This window comes from Mytilus trossulus, chromosome 1 (genome assembly GCF_036588685.1).
Source record: "Mytilus trossulus isolate FHL-02 chromosome 1, PNRI_Mtr1.1.1.hap1, whole genome shotgun sequence".
Taxonomy (NCBI): Eukaryota; Metazoa; Mollusca; class Bivalvia; order Mytilida; family Mytilidae; genus Mytilus; species Mytilus trossulus.
This window is the reverse complement of record NC_086373.1, coordinates 78,563,151-78,586,977: the sequence shown is the minus strand read 5'-3', so window position 1 is coordinate 78,586,977 and position 23,827 is coordinate 78,563,151. Positions and strand designations below refer to the sequence as shown.

General features: G+C 29.4%; 1 protein-coding gene across 3 annotated transcripts in view; it reads right to left on the bottom strand.

Moving 5' to 3' along the window:
- Positions 1-806: 806 nt before the first annotated feature.
- Positions 807-23,827, bottom strand: part of LOC134686153 (dedicator of cytokinesis protein 4-like) — a 113,923-nt gene continuing 90,902 nt past the window's right edge. For 2 of the 3 annotated variants that reach the window (XM_063545829.1, XM_063545836.1), the window contains 16 exons: positions 22,269-22,514; positions 21,683-21,769; positions 20,814-20,969; positions 20,261-20,402; positions 19,791-19,960; positions 19,226-19,492; positions 18,843-18,926; positions 18,217-18,351; positions 17,282-17,376; positions 16,614-16,686; positions 15,190-15,327; positions 13,687-13,738; positions 13,110-13,217; positions 12,570-12,676; positions 9,247-9,339; positions 807-4,635 (listed from right to left, as the gene is read on the bottom strand). In XM_063545829.1, coding sequence (XP_063401899.1) covers positions 4,108-4,635; positions 9,247-9,339; positions 12,570-12,676; positions 13,110-13,217; positions 13,687-13,738; positions 15,190-15,327; positions 16,614-16,686; positions 17,282-17,376; positions 18,217-18,351; positions 18,843-18,926; positions 19,226-19,492; positions 19,791-19,960; positions 20,261-20,402; positions 20,814-20,969; positions 21,683-21,769; positions 22,269-22,514 — 2,481 coding nt within the window. In that variant the 3' untranslated portion in view covers positions 807-4,107. The remainder of the gene's footprint in view (positions 4,636-9,246; positions 9,340-12,569; positions 12,677-13,109; positions 13,218-13,686; positions 13,739-15,189; positions 15,328-16,613; positions 16,687-17,281; positions 17,377-18,216; positions 18,352-18,842; positions 18,927-19,225; positions 19,493-19,790; positions 19,961-20,260; positions 20,403-20,813; positions 20,970-21,682; positions 21,770-22,268; positions 22,515-23,827) is intronic. The other variant, XM_063545843.1, reaches the window with a different exon arrangement.

Here is a 23,827-nt window from a genome sequence, read left to right as displayed (position 1 = left end):
ACCTTTATAGAATGATGAAATATTTGGGTAGCTTTGGTATGAAAGCTCAGCAAATTGTAGAACTTTTGTTGGAGGCTTCTTTTGAATAATAAAAAAGTATATATAATTTTGATAGGAGGGCTCATTTGCCCTGTTGTTCAATCAGAAGTTCCTGTTGTTGTTCTATTAAACTTCCAGGAACCAGTTTACTCTAATATGCAATTTTAAATAAGTTTGAATTTTTCACCACAAGTCAGTTTAAGGTATAGTTTTGATATGAAATAACTGCCACTTTATTTAAGAATTGAATGCATCTTTTTGTAACTTTATTGGGGTGTAAAAGCTTTGACTGAAGTACATTTTGGAAGCACTTCATTCTAAAAATGTATGCACGTTCAATGCTTTTACAACCCTTTGAAGTTACAAAAAGAAGCATTCAATACTTATAATTACATTTTTTCAGCTATGATCATGAAAACACGAATTTTATATTCTTTTTTATTTAATTTACCTGTGCACTTTTTTGTTGAACCACTTGTTATCATGAATGAGAAGTTTTATTGAGTGATGCAATTGCTTAAGGAATAACATGTGACGTGCAGTTAGCCAATCAGAATAAAGCATTATAATGAAACATACATCTAATGTAATTTTTTGAACTTAAGGCCAAGTAGCTAGCCATTACAGTGTGAAATTGAAGAATTTTACATAGAAAGCGATGGGTCTATGGATTAGTTCTTTATACCTTAAGGATTTAAATGGTAGTAAATACCTATCTTTATAGAAGGCTTCTGTTAGGTAGAAAGGTTGAATCAAATCAACAAGCAAAGTTTTCAACAATTTATTGTCCACCATAAGACATCATGACTCTCTCATTCTTATATTATGCATAAATACATGTTATCTGAATAAATAAACCTGTACATATGTAAAACCTATTTACAATTTAGTCACATTTATATGTATACTCCAGTTTATTCAAATCTACATTTTCATTTCATTACATTTCAATTCATTCAAATTTATTTTTGCTATAGCAGATGAATAAAAATACATTTCATCTTTTTCAATCATGTATAATATAAAAAGAAGGTTTTGTTTCATTCACTTGTAAACTTAAAAAAATATCTAAGCAAATAATAGACTATGATTATTTTCAAGGCTCATATTGGTTTACAAAACATATTTTTCACTTGTAATTTCAGTACACAAAAATATCTCAAACATCCAAATCGGCCTAGTTCATTGTTTGTAAAGATTAAAGAATTTTGTAAAATAAAATCATTCTGAAAATATTTTGCAGTAAAACCATTCTCTTAAGCATTTATTTAAAATTGAAACTATAATGAAGCCGCAGTGATCATCAAGGCAAGGTAGATATTTTTTAAATGGTCAGTTTAACATTTTTTTTTTAAACAGTTTTAAAAAAATACAGTAGTTTACTGTGTTCTTTGTATGAATTTTAAAAATAAGAAAACCTCGTCACATTTTAACATACTTAATTAATTCCAGTGAGAACATGTAAATATTTCATTCTTACTCAGAGCTGCTTCCAAAAGCAAAATCTTCAAAACAACCTTAATACATAGCAATCTTGAAAAAAAAAATCATGGAAAATTATCAATTTAAAAATTCTGTTGCTATTCTCACAAATATATCAATATATTTATCTTTAGCTACCAGTACAAAAATTATGTAAATGAGTATATTTTAAATATGCTAATATACCTTTATTCAATTTCTTTGATTATTCAAATATGCACTTTAAAGCTCATCATAAAAAGTCCTATACAAATCATTTTTTTCATTATAGGATAATAATTGTGACATTCTTTGATAATCTGACCATATTCTATATAAAAACAACAACAAAGTTTCACACCAACTCGTCATGGGTGTTTAAAGTACACTTCCTTTCATAAAATGTTCACTTTCTTTAACAAAAGTTGGTAAACAATGGTTTCAAAAACATGCACACTTACATAAATAGAAAAAAATTAAAATATGTTAATCTAAAATTCCTTTTCTTCTTACTAAAAAAGCACCCCCCCTATTTTTCTGTATACTGTGGATTCATTTATTTTCCTGGATTACGGAACACTTGCATGTTTTGTGGTTTTGCAGAGACTGCATATAAGCCTATGGAAAATTTGTTATTCCTTGAACATTTAAATTCGTTGTTCACCTGTTCCCAAAAAAGCCATGAAAATTGGTATCCAACGAAAAATAATGAATCGACATAATGAGATTGCAAAAGATATAGCTTGTTTATTTGTATTGTGCAAAAACAAATAAAATACAATTGCTATCCTCTATCATTTTAGGCCACAATGATCTGCAGAAAAGATATTTTATACCGCCTCAACATAAAATTAGAGAAGGAATTTAACATTATGTATGGCAAGCCGTTTTACTATTTATTCTTACTTCAAGATATCTCATAAATTTTATAAGATATCTTATATAGTTTATAAGATATCTTATATAGTTTATAAGATATCTCATATAGTTTATAAGATATCTCATATAATTTATCAGATATCTTATATAATTGTCTTTATAAGATATCTCATATACTTTATAAGATATCTTTTAAACTTTAGAAGATATCTTATAAACTTTAGAAGATATCTTATAAAGTATATAATATATCTTATATAATATATAAGATATATCATTAAAATGAAATTAAATAATTCGAATAAATAGTAAAATGGCTTGCCATAATTATGTCTTTTAAGAATAACCCTGCTATTTTTTAAATAAATACTGTACTTATATACTTCCCGTTTTCAATAGTTATCTGTTACTTTAATTGATTTTAATGAGATTTTGAATTAAATGAAATGTTCTACCTTTCAGCAGTATTTAAAAAAAATGTTAACAATATATACATATATAAAATACATAAACAAAAACCAAAAAAACAATACAATAATAATATACATCAATAATACACAAAAAAATACATTAACAACATTGACTGTCATGTCAGGAATGTTATACTAAATAACAGAAACGAAGCACTCATTCAGATAAGACTCTGACAGAAATCAAACTATAAACAAAGTCAGAGTCAACGTGTTATATGAAGCAGTTTGTCAATTACTAAGATCTGGACCATAACCTATAAAGTAACAGGAATCCAGCATCATTAAAAAGGCAAGTGAATGTCCAATAGAGTCTAGTAGTACAATAGAACTATATAACACTCGTTCACATTGCAATGCAAAACAGACATTTAAATTTATGAAGACTTTGAGGATGTGGCTACAATAGTAGTCCTCTTTACCTTGTAGTTCTGAAGATATTCTTTTCGAGGTTGACATATATTTTGTCCTATTTTGATCTTAACTTTGAATAGGTAATAAGTCACTATGCATCAAAAAGAGTTCAAAGTGAAATATTTTTATCAATCTCTTTCAACAAAGATTTTTTTCAAGACCTCTGGTACTGGATTCCACAAGTTTTTGACCTAAACAATGTTTCATAAAACTTGATAAATGTATAAAGCAAATTTCAGCAATGGACGTGACAACCTGTTGGTCATCTTACATTAAATGTGAGATTCTGAATGAGATTAATAATTTGCATACATCAAATCTAAAAACATGTATACTGTAATACATAAGCACCTGGTACTAAATGGAAGATTCTTATTGGTTTTCTAATTTTTTAAATTATCATTAAAGCCGATTCCAATTTATCAATAGATAAATATAATAATAAAAAAAGATCATTTATAGCACCAACTTGCCTATTCGTTTCAATAAAACATTTTTTGGCATAAAATAGAAGAAAATGAAAGTTCATTTCCAATTACTGATCAACCTTTACATTCTCATACAACTAACAAGTAAAAACAGACATCATTTTCTAAAGGACCTGTTCACACAATAGTTCATCTAAGTTAGTAGATTAAATCGATAAATGGAATTATGTGTATATAGGTTTATAAGGATGAACAGTTTTTTCATTCTAGAATACAGTGAAACTTCCATGAACAGGCCAATACCGGGATAATATAATGAATTTATAGTTAAAATATGTGGCAATCATGATTTTACACTATACATGTACCAATATTACAAAATGAAAAAAAAATATAAGTTAGTAATTTCAAAAACTTTAAAGACTGGATGATTCTAATTCTTGGTTTGTATGTGTTGTACCGGATGAAGCATTAGATGATTGTGATGATGTTGACAGTCTGGTTGGTCTTTGAGGAATAGGTGGAGGAGGCTCGTTACTTAAAAACACGCTATCATGTGACCCACTATCACTTATAGTACTAGTCCGTGAATCTGATTGTTTGTTACCATTCACAACATTAATTTGATTTATAACTGATGGTCGACAAGGATTGCAGTTGTTATAGTTACTATTGGCAGGCTCACTGTTTGATGGAATTCTTCCACTTGGTATTGCTGGCATTCTGCTGGAGGAATGAGACGGAATAGGAGGAGGTCCAGATCTTGGACTTGTTCCAGGATAGAATTCTGTTTCTTCTGAACTGTTAGAATGTCTAGGTGAAGATTTGTCAGTATAATCCAGAGCCACAGTATTACGTATTAGCACTGATCTTCTAGGAGGAAGAGGTGGCACAGGAGAATTTGATTTAGAAAATCCATCATCTGTTTTCTCTAAGTTCAACAACTGAAAATAATAATGGAATAATTATAAGAAAATTTATAAAAATTCATACATTCAATCATTGACAGCATATGGGAAGGGTAAATGCATATAATATATAGTTAGTAAAAGTCATAACATAGCTGATTTATATTTGAAATTTGTATTTTCAAGTGTAAATAAATCAACACTACTAGTACCCATGCAATAACTGTTTAAACAATTTCCTTAAAATCTTTACTGATTTATGCTTTAACCATCTCATTTGTCTTTTTTTTAAATTTTGATAATTATTGACACTATGACAAATGGTTTGTCTATTCTCAGATCTTCATTGGTTGAATTTCATCTATGACAAATACCATTCATTGCTTTCAATATTGTGACAACATGCAAAAATGGCTTGTTTGATGAATTCATTGGTACAGAACACAATCGTTTTACATTAACAAAGAAGAGCCTTACGTTTGCCTAAGTAGCTACTAATAAAAAATAATTTGAAGCCAATTTTACCACTTCATCTTCAGAATATTTTTCATCTACTCTTGACAGTTGAGTTTCAAAAATATTATACTAGTAAACACTTTTGAAGCTTTGTTTTTTAATATTGTAAAAACTGTTGGCTTTTATGTGCTATTGTTTCTTACTTAATTGAAAGAAGTATCTATGTTTCTCTATAAATGATCTGGAGTTCATTACTTGACTTTGACTTTAATTTTTATTAACCTGAATTTCATTTTTATTTTCAGATGTGTAAGAAAATTTTATGATATAAAATTGAAAACCTCATAAAGATATTGCTAAGTCTGTTTCATCCTATACACTTCTGTCATGTCAAATAAACACAAAACAGCTAGTTATTTACATAAGATATTGAAAGATATAAATGCAAAAGCATGAACTTGGTATTTTCATTCAAGAGGTAACAATGCAAAGGTGAAAACATGCATTTATATCTTTAAAAGATCAATCTTAGAAATGTACGGACAATTTCCATTTCTACCTACACCAAAAAAAAAGATATCAACAACGGTTTATAAGTAGATTTTCAAAGTAAAAAACATAATTATATGACAAATTTTGTTTCTTCCAATTAAAAAGTCTCCTATATGTGTCTGTGTCTGTGTTTGTTTGTGTTTTTTTTTAAACCACAGTAATAATGGTAGTGAGTGCTGCAAAGTCTTTTAGAGAAAGCATAGCTTTGAAACAACTACACTTCATCACTATTGCAACCTCTGAGGAAAAATGATTGCAAGCAATAATAGGAAAACTAAAACCAGTAATAAAAAATATGTAATTCATCTGCCTGATCAAATGATTAAAGTTTGTGTTATTGATTATATTTTTATGTTGTATATTGTGCAAGATAACTAGAAATACATCAGTTACATATCTTATTTTTTCTTTTTAAAGGGGGAAAAGGTCCATCTTTATTGCAGTTAAGGTAGCCAAATTAAATTACTTGCGATAAGAAAAGCATTGTCAGAAAACTGTCCTATTGGTTAGACTTTTGTCTACTAAAATAAATTCAATGGTGAAAACCCCTTCATAAACCAAACCCTTGCGATAAAAAATAACCCACTTGTCTGAAACATGCTGGCATTGTGACAGAATAACAATTATTCATAAACATGATAACTAACATTGTGATGAACTATGAAATGAGAAAGTGAATTTTAAGGCTGAAATGCTCATAACAATTATGCAAGCAAACTTGAAATATTGTTAAAATTGTTACAGGCATGTATAGTACGAATCATATAAACAAATGCAACAATGGTGTTTGCTGTCTCAGAATGGTTGTTGGATTTCAATACTTCCTGTTTCCCTTTCTTGACATTTTCAGTGTTACTCTCAACTTTCTGCTTTGAGATTTTTTAATAAAGTAGACAATATCTCATATAAAAGAAATATCACTAGGCATCTATTGTTTTAGTCTTGCAGGAAACAAGTATTTTGTTTTCCGAATAGAGAATTTTTAATTTGCATAGTCCATGATATTTATCAATCATCCCATTAACTTCCTAAAGCATATTTGAAAGAAAAAAATAGCTTATTACTTTTGTGCTCAATACATCCTTGTTTGAAACTTGAAAATGAATGGAGACCTGTTGACCATAGATGTCTTTTGAATATTCACGTTGGGTTTCTGTCTCATTGACAAACTCCCCACATCTCATTTTATTTATAAGCAATTATATGTTATAATGCAACATTAGATAAAAATTATATAACAGTAAGGTCATAATTAAATTTATTTGTAATTTCCAATCGCCATTCATTTTATAATGTCACCCAAATGGTGTTCAACTTTTGTTCTAAATGAATTTTAAGTAATTTCTATTCGTCTATAATTATGACCTTAAATATGAATTGCACTATCAAATTGAAAAACTTTCACCTAAAACAGCATTGCAATAACTCACCAAGAAGTCTTGCTAAAAATGAACAATGTAACAAGTTGACAGTCTGCATTCATGCTATTTAGTACTAGAAGAATTATTTAGTATAGGCAATAATATCATATATAACCTTACCTATTTACCACTCGTAGATTTCAACTACAATTTACAATTTTATGAGTTTTATGGAAATTTATTTCCTTTTAGACTTATCAATGTAAATGTGAAGTGAAAAGTAGAAGGAATTTAGTTTTTACAAAGTCTAAAAAATCCAGGGAACTCCAAATGTAAAAAAGTCATAGTCATAAAACCAAGGAAAACACAAACATATGCCTCACCAGGTATAGTTTGCAGTATTATAATCAAACACAGGTGTTAATTTGATCAATTGTCATCTTCCTGCATATATCCCTTTTTGAAACCAAGAAAGCTCAACCAAAGATTTGTATAGTGACATGGATTGCCTTGTCACTATACAAATCCTTAGCTCAACCAATCAGAAACAGTTGGTAGACTCCATGAAACTTTTTGAAATATCATAGTATAATGATGAGAGGACCACATCAAATAAGTCTATAACATGAACAAAGAAAGATTTTAGTAGTAGGGAAAGTTACAATGAAAGCACTGTCCTTGTTCAAGGATAGAAAATATAAAAATTGAAAACCATTAAACAAACAAAACAAAAAACATGAAGGGCTGGAATAAATGCCCATAAAATTACTAAAAGAAGTCAGGAAATCAACAGAAAAAATTTACACACATAGAATTTCACTCAGAAACAATATGGTGACAGACATTATTTCACTCAGAAACAATATGGTGACAGACATTTGTATAAGCTACTATCACAAAGGGAATATAAAATAACATAATGCAGGGTAGATGTCTGCAAACATAATGGAAATAATAAATACATATGTATCAATTGTTCATGCTATGAATTCACAAACATGCATTCATATATATGCAGACACACATGTACATGTTTATATTGGATCACTAACAAAACCAGACATTTATTCCTGACACACCTTGATAAAAACTTTTTACTTCAATATTTTACTAAATCAATGGTCTTTCAACCGTACACTATTTTAAAAGGATCATTATCGAAAATACACTATCATGATGAAGATGGAAAGATATGACTTCCAGGGTTACCCATTTGATCCTCAAGTTCAGAAATAAATACAATAATAAACTATTATTTTAATAAGACAACAATAGTATACTATCGTTCTACTAAGGTATAAAACTATAATATATGTAAAATATTCATGCATATGTTATTGATATAAATTCAACATATGTATGACTATATGTATGGTTGTAAACTTGAACATATGTATCTCTATATGCATGCATAATGTTTAGGGTATATGTATTTAAAATGTCATGCACTTTTCTTAATCATCATTTTTTTTTATAACTAAGACCTATAAATATACATAACCAAGAATCTAAGCAAGGAAAGGGGGTTCAGAACGGGAAAGAGGCACTTACTATATATTGAAAGCTAGGGATGAGCTGCTGGAATAGGTCACTATTTCAAAGTTTATTATTTATTTGATAGAGAACAGGAATTTTAAGATTAATTTTTCAATAATGTTGCTTATTTTATAATAAGAATCTGAAATAACTACTAGTATATCAGATATAAGGACTTTAAAAAAATATTTTTTGATGTGTAAATTGAAAATAAATGAAGTAAGAAACTAGGGAAACCATCTTTATGATATAAATTGTATATCTTTTCCATGTTCTCGTTATTGTTACAGAAAAACAAAAACTTAAATAAAGCTTTTTTTATTAAAAATGCTTGTACGGAAATAGGTGAGCAGACTAAAAGTGCTCAATTAGCCAGGGATAATAGTAGCATGTTTTAACTGTTTTCACATCTGTTTACTTGACACTGATGTTTTGCAGTTTTTGCGTATCTTTGTTTTATTCAAGTTTAATTTATAATAAGACATTCAGCTTCCTTATAAGTTTAAATATTCCTAACCAAAACATTTTTTCAATGAGTAATGCATAATTTTGCGAGAATACAGCATTTTCAAACTAATCTTCATGTTATATGGTATATCTAGCTAACAAACTGTATGAAGCCTTCTTGACCAAAAAATTCTGTGTCAAGTACCAGATAACAGAAGATGCTGTTTTCCTATATAAAGCTGTGTAATATATTGATACATATATAGATTATGTGTGTGATGGGATTATTACTTACAGTGTTTTCATAAGACTGAGAAATAGTCTTATTTGTTTTTGAACTATCCACTTTTGGAAAGTTAACTGTCTGTCTGTTTGTTAACATTCTGACCTGTATTTTACAAAGTTAGTATAAAATACACTTTAACCAAGATATGTGTATGACTTTTATCCCTCTTAAAAAAACTCATTAACTTAAGATTAAATTTTATAATTTAGATGATTTTAAAGGGGAAAAGCTTATTTATTCACTAAAGCTGTTTCCATTATTGTTTGTCACCATTAAGACTTCGTCAAAGTATAACCTTGTAACTAAAGAATACACAGAGTTTAGTTTTTTATTTCATTGTAGTTTTTGATGAGAACTGAGTAAAAATATGGCCACAGAAGGATTCTCATATAATACAAGATGTAAGAAATTAAAGAAAGTTTTTTTCTTTTTTGATAGCATTATTATTTGTACATGTATACAACACATTGTGTTGTCAAAGATCAGGCTTAAAATTAATATAGCATCTACAACATTCAAAGTACCACAACATATGGAACGCCATCACTGCCTTATTATAAGAAAATACTATGACATGATGCAAATGTTGCTTACATGATGTGAATTCTTCTTTACATGATGTGAATTCTTCATTACATGATGTGAATTCTTCTTTAAATGATGTGAATTCTTCATTACATGATGTGAATTCTTCTTTACATGATGTGAATTCTTCTTTACATGATGTGAATTTTTCTTTACATGATGTGAAAACTTCTGTACATGATGTGAAAACTTCATTACATGGTGTGGATTCCTCTTTACATAATGTGAAAACTTCATTACGTGATGTAGTTGTTTCATTGCCTAATCTGAAAGTTTTGTTACATGATGCGAAAATTTCTTTACGTTATGTTAAAAAATCTTTATGTCATATTTCTATTACATTATGCCAAAATATTTACATCGTAATGTCAAATGGGTATTACGAGGTAAGAAACACATATGACGTTATGTGAACTCTTCATTATGTCAAAACATCTTTATAAGAACACGGGACCTCTCGGACGTTATTATTATTATTATTCAGACTCCATGGATTTTTTCCAAAAAAATATTTTGCCCCATAACACTAATTTTTATTTTCATAAAAATCTTCAATAGCTAATTTGGAGATCCAATTAATACCAATGCAAATGCAAGGAAAAAGTACAAGTCAGCCTTTTCTCGCCAATTTTTAAAACTGAAACATCTCAAAAAGGAGCTCCATGACCTATCAATATTTTTTTCAGCTTGTTTTGTACCTTAGCTGATGCTCTTTCGACTTATAATATCAATTTTAATTACTGGATTCTTAAAAATTTCAACTAAGTACATCTTTAAATGCATTCAAATGGAGCGGAATATAAAATTTCTGTAAATTATGAGTGATGCTATACATTTAGAGCTTATACATATAAGCATGGCCGTGACGGTGTCATATTTAAAATTTTCTATTTAAGTATACGTCATTTTTTTTTTATATATTTATATAAATTTAGGAACATAATTCAAATTTTTTAGAGGCAATGTTGGCAAACCCCTTCCAAAAAATATTCGAAAATACTTCTCCTATATCATGTATATCCAGAAGCTCTACGGTACATGTACAATTGTCTCACTTACGTTACTTTGTTACATATATCACTTTCAAATTAATTGATCTATTAATTTATTTAAACTTCAAAAAATAAATCCATAAAAAATGGCTAAGAAATGATACACAAACATAAAAAGTGTGGACAGAGACCAGTATTGGAAGTATCCATCATTCTGAAAGTATTGCATGACAATACATAGTTCCCTTCCAGTTAATATTCATTATTCTCAAACAGAAAATTTAGAATTGATGTGCAAATTGTAATGTTAAAAGTAGATATCAAATATCAAATCAATATAACGGTAGTTAGACAAGCATGACTAAAACATGTGCAGAACATTGTGTGATTTTCTAAGTCTAAGGATCACATGAATTTTCAAATTATCATCAAATCAAAACTTAATTTAAACTTGATCTGTAACTTGTAATGGTAAAACTATAAACAAAATTTCAAATCTAAATCTGTAAGTTAATGACAAAAAAATAGTCGAAAATTCTTGCATTATTTTTCTAAGTTCGAGGACCATAACTTTGCAAACACAAATCGCACTTGATCTGTAACTTGTCATGGTTTTACAAATAATCTTTATGTCAAATTTTAAGTCAAAATGTGGAAACCAATTATCTGAGTGAATTTCCTAAGTCCAAGGGCCATAACTCTGCAAAAAAATCCTCAAACCGTAACAAAATTAGAACTTGATCTGTAACTTTTCATGGTTATATTATATACTAAATATCAAATCAATTTCTTCAAGCATTGCCAACAGCAGTGCCATATCTCTTGCACGTAAAAGACATCCTTGTAGATTTCGAAAACGAGTAGGCTGATGCCGCTACAAGGCAGCACTCGCATTCGCAAAGTGGAAAGGGATTTATATAAGTTGCAAAACGTGTTACCGAATCCACTATACATAAATATGTTTAAAACTAAAAAATGCGGAAAACTAATTTTCCGGACGGACATTTTGACCGACAGACAAATTGCAAACCGAAAGTCCCCTTCAACTTCGTTGGTAAGTGACTCATAAACGTTTAGTATATAATACTGATGTTTCCTAAAATATAAACCTTATAATAGTGTAATAAATGTGCCTAGTTAATTCCCCTTACTTTTGGATGGATTAATTATTTGTTGATTAAATGTTTATTTTAAGTTTAATTTGATTTAAACTCCATAGTGAGATAAAAGTAAGGATTGTTAATTTAACTGTTTTAATATTTAACTTTTGATGTTTCTGTAATGTTTTATGAATATTAGTTTATTCAATTTGTATTCAGTACCTTTAATGTAAAAGTTATCCGGTTTAATGACAATATAAGGATTTTAATTGTTTTTCAGTCGGAGTCGGCCTTGCACAGTCCTCCAAATACTCGCCGGACTGTATCAGTCCACTTGAGTTTAGAGTTATATATAGTCACCACTTCGGTGAAGTTCGCAAGAGTTAGTCACCTCTTCTTGGTGCAATTCTACTACATAAAACACAACGCGAAGCCAATGTAAAGAAGAGTTCACATCATGTAAAGAAGAATTCACATTATGTAACGAAGAATTCACATCATATAAAGGAGAATTCAAATCATGTAAGCAACATTTGCATCATGTCATAGTAGTTTTTTCTTATAAGGCAGTGATGGCGTTCCATAACAACAAGTGAAGATACATTTGTACATGTACTAAAAATATGCCACAAGGTATAATAATTAATTTGTTTACCTTTGATGTACTATGCTTAACAGGTAAATTAGGTACTGTATCTTCCTCAATGATGCTAGATCCATCTGGACCTGGGAAGGGTCGTGGCACACTTGCTGGAAAAGGATCTAAAACAAAACATTCAAATTGAAATTAATTCTGCCAAGTTGTTGTGGTTTACTCTTTCCACAATCAAGAGTCAATATGAACATAAATGAAACTAGGTCATGGTCTTAGGAAGAATATCTCAGCTGGTTGTTTTAGCTATTTTTATTCTTATCTTTCTTAAAATTGTAATACAGCAGGTTGTATCTTCTATACAGATGTTTTTTTATAAAAACAAAATTCTCAATATGCAGGTGTTTAAACCATCGGATGTATGTATCAAATATGAAATAGCTTCAAAGAACCATAAACAACTAGTTTTAGTGCATTTTTTTTTCTCAAATGATTTTTTTCAGTGAAATGTAACAAAAAAGTTTATTTTTTATACATGCTTGGTCTCTGGTGAATAGTTTGTCAATCATACCACAACTCCATATTTGTACAATGAGTAATTACCTGATCTTTTTCTCTCTGGAATAGGAGGTTTCCTGGTATATGCTACAGATTTTGTCCTCAAGTGTTTAATAGCAGAAGTATCTATGGACACATTACCCTTGGCTGGAACTAAAGAATATCAAATAAGAATAAAGAATAGGATCATTTTTCCCTGATCTGTATTTAGAGGTCAAACACTTTTTTTCCATTGATGACATTTTTGTCCTCTGAAAGGTTTTTTATGCTAACGAATACTATTTTTTAAGTAGTATATATTCATAAATATATATGTTAAGAGCCCATCGATAATTATGATCTAATACTAGGTAAATTTTGAATTGGTTGTGTAAAAATGATCATATAATGAATGTTCACACCATTCAAACTAACGACTGATTACTATGGCTGAAACACTTTTTGTAAATATTTAGATTTTAACCATCTAATGTGCTGGAGTTCACAGTTTAATCAATCTGCTGTGGAAGAAGGAGATGATACTAATGTACAAAAAGATATTCAACCCACTATAACACTGTCAAAACCACCATAAATGGGAGCAAAACTAAAAACTTCACCTGTTTCTAAATGATTAACTTACCCTTTGGTTTAGGTGACTCAATATGTGTTGGTTTACTTTGTGGACTTTCAGCCTGAAAGAATATTTCATATTTTATAATGTAAATTAAGAAAATAGTTCTTTCTTTTTAATTTCAAGACCTGAATGTAGAAACTTTCTACTGAATTATTAAGGAAACTAGATAACAAATTTAACAGAAATCAAAGTAAGTTTACTATCAGGTTTGTTTTGCCTACCATAATTTCAGATGTTGTTGTGAGTTTTGGATCAAGACTGTTTTCTTTCATCTGATCAAACTTATTTCTAACAAGAGCACCTAATACATGTATGATGAGGGTACGAAAATGGGCAGGGAAGGGATGTGTGGGCATCTAAATTGTCTTTTTTTTGTGAGGAATATGAGAAATCGAAAGAATTCAATCGCAAGTTTTGTGCTGAATGCTGTTAATTCTTGACAACATAACTTCCCCTTAAAACCATTACAATTTGACTTTGGAACTACATAAACAAGAAAAAGAAAAATACTTTGATATGACATTCATCTGTCCATGTCTTTTATAACATGTATTATCATCACTTTAGTTGCATGCAAATCTCTCACGGTCTACAATAATGTTAGTTCATAGTAGTATCTATGGTTAGTCTTAGATCTAAAGAATTAGTATAGAAATCTACTCTCAAGACTAAAGAAAAGCTGCTATCAACACACCAAAGTGTAGCTAATCTACTTCTAAAGAATCAATAACTTGCACATATTAAGAATGTTTTAAAGACATTCAATAAGAAATCAGATAAATGTTACAAGGATGGTTATATTGGGACATTCATTCTTTAATGATAAAATTTTTCAAACAGCCTTTTAATTTTTGCAGATTTTAAATTTTAAACCTGTTTTTTTTTTTGGTATATCAAACTATATATTTTAAACTAATGAATTGTATGTGAGAGGTTTGTTCATCTAGAAAAGTTAAGACATTTAATCCAAATTAATACTTCAGATACAGAAATGAATTTTATTTCCTTAACCACAACTTTTGTCTATACATCCTACTTGACATAGTGAATACAATAAGTTTGGTTAAAATAACCCATTAAAATTTATCACTATTAGAAGAAAAATATAACCAACAAGAGATTTCAAATTAATGTCTTATTCAATAGCTTTCCTTATGAAAAATAAATGTCTGTCTAGTGTCTAGCTTAATTCAATATGATTCCTGTAAATAAAATAACGTATTGCAACCATTCAAACAAAAATCAATGCAAATTTAAAACACATGCAAAAAGAAAGAAATCACCATTGTTTATCATGCTCCTTAATCACAACATTAATTAATCTGACTGGATAGGTTAAAAATAAAAATAATACATAAAAAGGGAACAACACCAAAAACAACTGGATTACCACTCTTTACCATCAAACAACACCAAAAGTACTTAAGCCCACACAATTCCAACACATTGAATTCATTACACATAATACCATGCCCACAAAGGTTTCATACCAATGCTTAAATGGTATACCTTAATGACAAGATGATCGCTAAACTGCAGAGACAGAGGTCTGCTACGATGATGAAGTGACAGATTCCGAGAAGGAAAGTGATGACTGTACCTCCGTCTGTCCACCGTGGTAGGGGAGGTAATAAGTATTGGTATATCCTGTATGATACATGCAGATGAGCAATAGACAATTAACTTTACATAATTTTATCTTAATATTGTTTATAGTTTAAAAATTATTATGTTAGTACTAATCTTACTGCGTTATTCAAAGTTACTTCAACTCTGTTAAATATAAAATCATTAGTATGTATGTAAGAATATCCTGAAACAATGCAAATCCAACTTTGACGTTTTATAGAATTTATTTTCATATCATATATTTTTTTATCATATTCATCATCATATTTTGAAGAATAGTTATGTTATATATGGACAATCAACTTTTTTAAAAATATTATATTTATGTTTATACATGAAATCAAGAATTATATGATAAAATCAAATTTAATTCAATTATTTATAAAACACATTGTGTATAGTATTTTACCAAGAAGACCATACTCATTTTTGGAGATACAACAGGGGCAGTTATGAAAGTTTAATTAATTTATAAATCAGCATTAAAAATTATATGAACTAAGTCAACTTGAAAGACCCTCTGCTACTAGTTAGTAAATAGACATCTTTTAAGCTAACCAATAAATATTTCAGGCATGCAATTTAATTTAGATTATGAATATATGAAGCTTGCTTGTCTTTTCTATTCATGCTTAGTGCATTATAATCTACATGAACAAGCATAAGTTTAAATAAATCTCTATACAAGCAAGTATTCAGGTAAAAGGAATAAAAATAGGATGGAAACAAAATTGAGATAAAATAAATTCATTTAGCAGTAAAAATATATGTTTTCAACTAGCCAGCAAAGAAAAACAGGCATTTATAATATTGCATGCATACTAGTGTCTAACTATTGCTGTTATAAAGCATTACTACAAATAAGATACTGCAGCACTATATAAACTGCAGCAAGACAAAAAGACAGCAAAAACAAAAGCTGTAGCCTAGCTCAGAAAAGCATCAGTTTTGATTATCAATTGTAAAAAGTTTATGAATGTAATTACAGATTAGGTATGAGAAGTAAATGCGATGCAGGCAAAATTTTATAAAAATATGTTTTAAAATTATTCCAATTACAAATGACATCTGCATAATGCATTACTAAATTTAGAAATAGAATCTTAATTGACCATTTGCAAATTACTACCTAAAACATTTTTGAATTAATTTCAAAAATGTGAATTGCTGTTTATTAGACAAAATGTGAAACATTTCAAAACTTTATAGTCTCTTAAAAGTTTTTAAATTAGTAAAAGGTTGCTGTCTTTTCTTGAGAATGTGAAAGTCTGTTTGAAAATTAACAAAAAAATGTTGATACATACCGTAGAAGTGAGATCTATCAGATCATCACGGTCATTTGATCTAGAATCTGATGATATCACTGATGATCTGTTACTAAAAATAGAAATGACAATTCATTAATCAAACACATGTATATATATATATTTTTCAAAACAACTTTGACCCAGCGTTTACCTTGACCTTAACTATATATTCTGAAAAAAAAACCAGGTATGTACTGTCATCAATATTAGCTTAGTCTTCAGAAGCTATATGCTGGAATTAGCTGTGTACTTAAATTTGCCAAAATGGTAACTAAGATAATAACTAAGTTGCTGAAATTGAACTTGAAACAATCATATAAAGTATCCCTTCATGTCTGTTGATTTTTGTGTCATTACATTGTTGTCTTACCTACATTTTCTTATATCTAATCAATTACTAGTGAGCTTTCAATGTCAAAATTCTTTGAAACAGGATCATTTCAATTTAGAAAAATTCAGTTAAATATATGAAACAGTTCTATGATATTATTATTTTAAAAGTCTGTATGGATTATTGACCCTCTGTAATCATTAATTTGGAGAGTAAAGGCTTACAATGATTAGCTGAAATTTCTGTCAGTAAATTGTGTCGGATACATGCTAGCATTTCATTTCACAAACTGGTGAATTTCAACACCTATCTTGTTAAAACTTGAGATACATACCTTCCACTTGAATGTTGAGAATTTGGTGTTCCTGGTCTGGGATCTATAAAACTTCCCATCCCAGAGTCCCACTTCTTTAATTCACTATGCACAGCCTGAAATTAATAACCAAAAAATATAGCTAATGCTTTCATTTTCTTCATCTAGGAGATTGTTGAAATAAAATAAAATTCTCTCCAAATATTTATTTTGACAATTTTTTTTTTTAATAGATATTCATATATTTTCTGTTGTCTGTTATCATTAACTAGTGAATCATGAGTTGTCTGTTATTATTACTGTGAATCAAGTGTTGTTTTGGTATTATTACTGTGAATCAAGTGATGTCTGTTATTTTTACTGTGAATCAAGTGTTGTCTGTTATTATTACTGTGAATCAAGAATTGTTTTGGTATTATTACTGTGAATCAAGTGTTGTCTGTTATCTTTACATAGTGAATCAAGTGTTGTCTGTTATTATTACATAGTGAATCATGAGTTGTTTGTTATTATTACTGTGAATCAAGTGTTGTTTGATATCTTTACATAGTGAATCATGAGTTGTCTGTTATTATTACATAGTGAATCATGAGTTGTTTGTTATTATTACTGTGAATCAAGTGTTGTTTGATATCATTACATAGTGAATCAAGTGTTGTTTGTTATTATTACATAGTGAATCAAGTGTTGTTTGTTATTATTACTGTGAATTAAGTGTTGTTTGTTATTATTACTGTGAATCAAGTGTTGTCTGTTATTATTACATAGTGAATCATGAGTTGTTTGTTATTATTACATAGTGAATCAAGTGTTGTTATTCTTTTCAAAGTGAATCATGTGTTTTCTGTTATTACTACATAGTTAACTATGGTATTCTTTCTATTAATGTTTGTTTTATGTTAAGATGTAACCAGCACTCTTCTTTTAGCATTACAAAATGATAACAAAGAACTTACAGCTCTCTTTTCTTTTCTATAGCCAACTTTCTTCATTAGTTTTTTGAGTTCTTCATCCAAACTTTGGACTAACATGACCAAGTGTTCACTGTTATCTTTCTTCATTACAGCAAGTCCTTGGTCCAACAAGCTTATCTACAAAACATGATAAAATCATAAACTAAATAAAAAAAATATACAAAATGTCAAATCAATATCGTCAAGCAAGAAAAGTGTGGAATACTCATATGACAGACTGGCGGATGGACAGATAGACGGACGAACAGAGTGCAAACATAAAGTTCCCTTTGACTTTGTCGGTAGGGGATAATAACTGTTAATTTCCTATAAAGCTTAACTAAAATGAAGGAGCCTTATTAAGCAAGCTTGCAAATCCCATATCACTAATGAAGAGAGCTTAAAGTGACCTGTTGGCATAGTATTTTCTATTTACTTTTAATAAGATGAAGACGCTATACTGGGGATTACAAAGTAACGACATCTGGATTAAAGCATAAACATTCTGATGGAAGTAGAGATTAATGGACAGATGTTCCCTCCTGAGCCAACACTCTTAATGGGTCAGTTTAAAATATATATACCTTATAATCTCAAACAGTGTAAATCTATTTTTAATAAGACATTACCTGTAAGTTTATCTGATCTTTCAAAATTTGAACATTGTCACTTTCTGATGGATGTAACCTTGTAACTTCTTCAGAGAAAAATGCCTAAAATTACAAATTTTACTACATATAACAATGAAATGATTACATACAAATTACAAAATTTAGGTATAAATTACGTAATAATGATATACATGTATAAAGTTGCAACAATCTAACCATGCTGATGATCGAATGTCCTCTACACAGAAAATAGATAAAGAACAAATAAAGTCCTTTAGATTTCACATTTGAATTTACTGGCCCCAAGTCCTCTGAATTTCAAACTTATCACTGCCAATCTGCTGACTTAATATGAATTAATTTTGTTCAATAGCATTGAAAAAAGTGAGATGAAAATTTACCTCCTGATATTTTGGTATGCCTCCCTGTACTTGAGCTGTTATCATGCCATTAAGTTGTCTGGATAAATCCTTCATGTTGTTGTCACTACAGCTTCTACGAGAAGTTTCTATGCTGACCTGTAACTCTTGACAGGCACTGTTAACAGCATTTATAGCAGTCAAAACAGGACTAAATATTTTTGTTTCACTCTGAATTACTTCATACCATTGTAATATTCCAGGAAATTTATGGTTTGTTTTCATCACAGTTCTTTCTGTACACAATGTCTGTAAATGTAAATTTATGTTTTTAGCCATCAGAACAATTTTAGAAATCATATGGTCCAAATACTGCAATTTCTCAGTGAAATAAATTTGGTACTTAATAATAAAAGCGAGACTTTCACCTCTGTAATAGCAAGGTACTGATGATTTTAAACTTAATGTTAAAATGATTGATGAACATGTGAGGAGTTCTTCAAGAGCTTTGCTGTAATTTTAAGATTACTACTTTAAGTTTTTTTTTCTATTATGAAACATGAAGTTCAATACACTTGCTCTTGTCTCTCCATAAGTTTGTTCTTACTTTGAATTCATTATCTCTATCTTTCTTTCCCTGGTGATATGATCTGTCCATCTGAAATGTGTCTACATCATTACTTTCGTAAAACTTTTCCACTTCTCTTGGTACTTTCTGGTCTGAGGAGTAGGCATTCTTTGGATCAGGTACAGGTTTTACACCACTTATTTGTATATCTTTTATCTAATTAAGGTTTTATAACTGACAATGTGTAGGATAACAGAATATTACTTCAGAAACATTTCAATTGCTTTGTAGAAAAAAACTGATGTAATTTACCTAAATGTACAACTAATCAGTACATGTTATTTTTGAAACTAAATGTATTATTGATACATGCATGTGCAAAAACAATTATTTTATGTCCATATTTTAAGCTCCACACATCTTAGAGCTATAAAATACAAAATCTATGTCCAAATTCAGAGAGTACTTATAAATGTGACAAGCTGTCTAATGCTAATCTGAAAGGATACATTGTGCTTCTCCGTATTTTTTACTTTCTTCCACAGGATTGTTGGTCTTTAGTATTTCTGCTGACGGGAACTCTTGCGTCAACTGATTAATGATGTCCTGAAGTTTCAGACATTCGTCCCCTCTATAGATAAATGCTTTATTCTGGAAAAAAAATATAAAACTTGCCCATACATAAGATAATGATTAACAGTAGTATATTGTGACAACATTGCATAGATGAAATAGTGTAAATGTTTAGTTGCATGTGGAAAAGCTATTTTTTAGGAAGATTTTACGAAAATTTAAGTGCCAACGGTGGCCTTCTCTGATAAAAATGGTGCATTGAAGTATATTTTTAGTGGGAACCACAAAGGAATATTCAAGCAAATGATCATTGTTATTCAGATGAAAATATTGTGATGCTAAAACTTATTAAAATTGACAGCTGCTAAATATCTCTACATTGAAGTTATAACTTTATTTTTGATTCCCCTTTTAATCATATATCTTATACCATGACATAAGAGTGTGTAGACATAAAAATATAAGAAAAGGAAAAGTATGATAGATCACCTGCACAAATGGAGGAAAAGACATTCCATAATATGCCACTCTAAAGTATGCTGATTGTTGTCTTGGATAAAACTTTGGTTGTTCCTGGCTAGAGGTTCCAGTTTCATTTACTTGTACACCATCCAAAATCTTGGTGAAAAAGGATGCTTCTCTTTGCTGAAACACAATACAAATCATCTTAAAAGTATTGTCCATGTTTTCGAAAATAAAATTCAAGGTTTTATTGTAAGGCCTTATTTAAAAGAATGACGGTTTCCCCTCCCCCAGGTCTACCCTTTGCAAACAGACCAGGAAGGCAGGTTCTTTTTTTTTCTCTCTTTTTTTTTTAACTGCATGTTACATGAATGGTTTGGTTTGTCCAGTCGAGGCCACTTATCAGTTGTTTGTGTTCAATTTGAGTGTATTTATTTAGATAACATACCCGTAGCCAGGGGGGATTCGGGGTTCAGACGAACCCCCCCTTGAAAACAAATAAGCACTGTTAAAGTCAATGTTCTGTTCGAATTGTGACTGTTAAAGTCAACCCCCTTTCAAAATTCCTGGCTACGGGCCTGGATTATCAATCCTTTTGCTTTCAAGCACTTCCCAAAAATGGAAACAAATTATTTTAGGGGGAAAAAAATAATTTCAATTTTTTTGTGGAATATAAATTTTTTACCTTTCTTGTTCTTTCTTTTTAGTAATTCTTAAAGTTTCTATTTTTAATTACTTTGATATTCACAGAAACTAAAGGCAGAAGTAAATATCACAGAGAATGAGTCCTATCTAATGGTATGTTTATTTGGAAACATATATTTTTATATCATTATATAGAAAAATTATCTAGAATACCATCATGTTTTACCAGTAACATCTTGTGTAAAACTTACTAATATTTCACTCAATTTTCTGTACATCAACCTACTCTCATAGTAACTCGCTAAATCTTTGCAAACTGGTATACCATACTCCCATAACTGAAAATGATGACATCATTAACTATAATATAAATGAGACCAATCTAATAGCCATCTCGTGACTGGCAAAGAAGTATAAAAGATAATGACTTCTTACAGAACTTTAAAGCCTTATGTATCAATGTGGGACTCATCAAATTAGAATACAAGAATTTTTCAATTTCTCCTGATATAAAGTGACATTTAGTTCTTGTTGATAGACATTTTTAAATTAAAATATTTGTTCTGATTATTGTAGATAATTACATATAGTATGATGGCTTTACTAAGTTCACTTAGAATATTGACTTGTTTTTTGAGAATTTTTCAAATTTGTCTATTTAACAATTAAATGAAAGACGTAACTATTTCGTGAAGTCTTTTAAGCACAAAGTTCCCCGGTTATACCAGTAAATGAAGCTAAATAATAAATTGATTACGTTACATTGATAGTAACAAAGAATTACATCCATCTGATTGGATACACAACTCTTTTGCCACAACTATAAATGCTACTTACCTTTCCTTTATCAAAACATTCAATAATTTCCTTCAGTAATTTTTCTTTCCTATCACACTGTGGTTCTGGATGAAATCCCATTTCACTGTGGATCTCATCACTTTTCCATTCCAATAATTGTACGTACAACTGAAGTGTTAGTCCTGCCTCTACGTAATTTCTGGATGAGTTATGAAGGTCGTACAATTTCTTAATATATTGTGTGTACATTTCTCGCCGCTTGTCTTTGTTGTCCCGGTAGAAATTCTGAATAGTTAAAAATTCAAATTGAAATATTTCTTGAAGTTTACAGAAAGTTGAAGTAAAAAAAATCTGTAGATGAATTCGTAGCATTAGTATAGTTTATGATTTCTCATGAAAGTGGGAAGCTGTATGAACAGTGACTGCATATGGGAAAACACTACTGAAAATGACATCAGTAACTTTTAATAAATTGTGAACTAGTCTTCACACCTAAGTATGACTTCATTTTTTTTTTACTGTTGTGACTTGTTCTACAGATTAGCATCAGTCATCATTAGGAATCAATACATATTTACCTTTTCATCATCAAATAGTAAAATCATCAATTATTGATTTTTTGATTTTTTCCTCCCATTAGGTTGATCTTCCAAAACTAAATACATTACAATATGAAAATCAATTTCATTTTTTTCATTTTCTGTGGATTAATAATAATCTTATGGGTAAGTTTCAATATTTCAGAAACAAAATTACCCTTCACTTTATATTCATTTCAATTAGGGCTTGCATACACCTGTAAAATTACCAAAAAACAGAAAATTTTCTACATATACAAGCTGATGAGTATAAAGAACAAATTGAGCATTTTGATAAATTAAGGGATGACATCAAAAGATCAATGTAAGATAAAAAAAAACTTAAATCAAATAGTTTGGGGGTGGGGGTGGGGGTGGGGTTAAAATTCTGCAAGTTTTGTATATATAAAATCAATTTTTACATATATCCCTATTGGTCAATCAATTTTTCCCAAATAAAGTTAAGAGGGGGGGGGGGGGGGGGGGGGGGTCAGTGAAAAAACTATGTGAATTAAGTTTTTTTTATCCTACATTGAACTTTTAATGTCATCCCTAAGGGAGTCCAGTGGTAATAATTGAAAAGATGAAAGCTCTATTATTCTTGGCTGTATCTAGAGCAAATGTTTATCAAAGTATACAAAATCTAAAAAGATGAACCTCATGACTTGAAAGTCAGGCCTTAAAGCACTGCCTTTAAAAACCAGAGAATGAAATTGTCACATCTGTTGCATTATTTAAACAATAATTACATAAATCTTTTCTGTTTTTTCTTCATTTGATATTTATTTGTCAGTGAGAAATTTTTTGTCAAACAAAAGAAATCATTGATCAATAAAGTAATGCCAACGAGGAAGTAAAACTATCCGTTCAAGTACAAAAATAATGGCATTATATTGAGCTAACATGAACAATGCTTCAAATATTGATGCCTATTTTTACCACTAACTTTTGACAAACAGGGAACAAACAACAAAGTTATCTTATCTGCCATACAAACAGGTGTACATGTTTTTTTCTTCA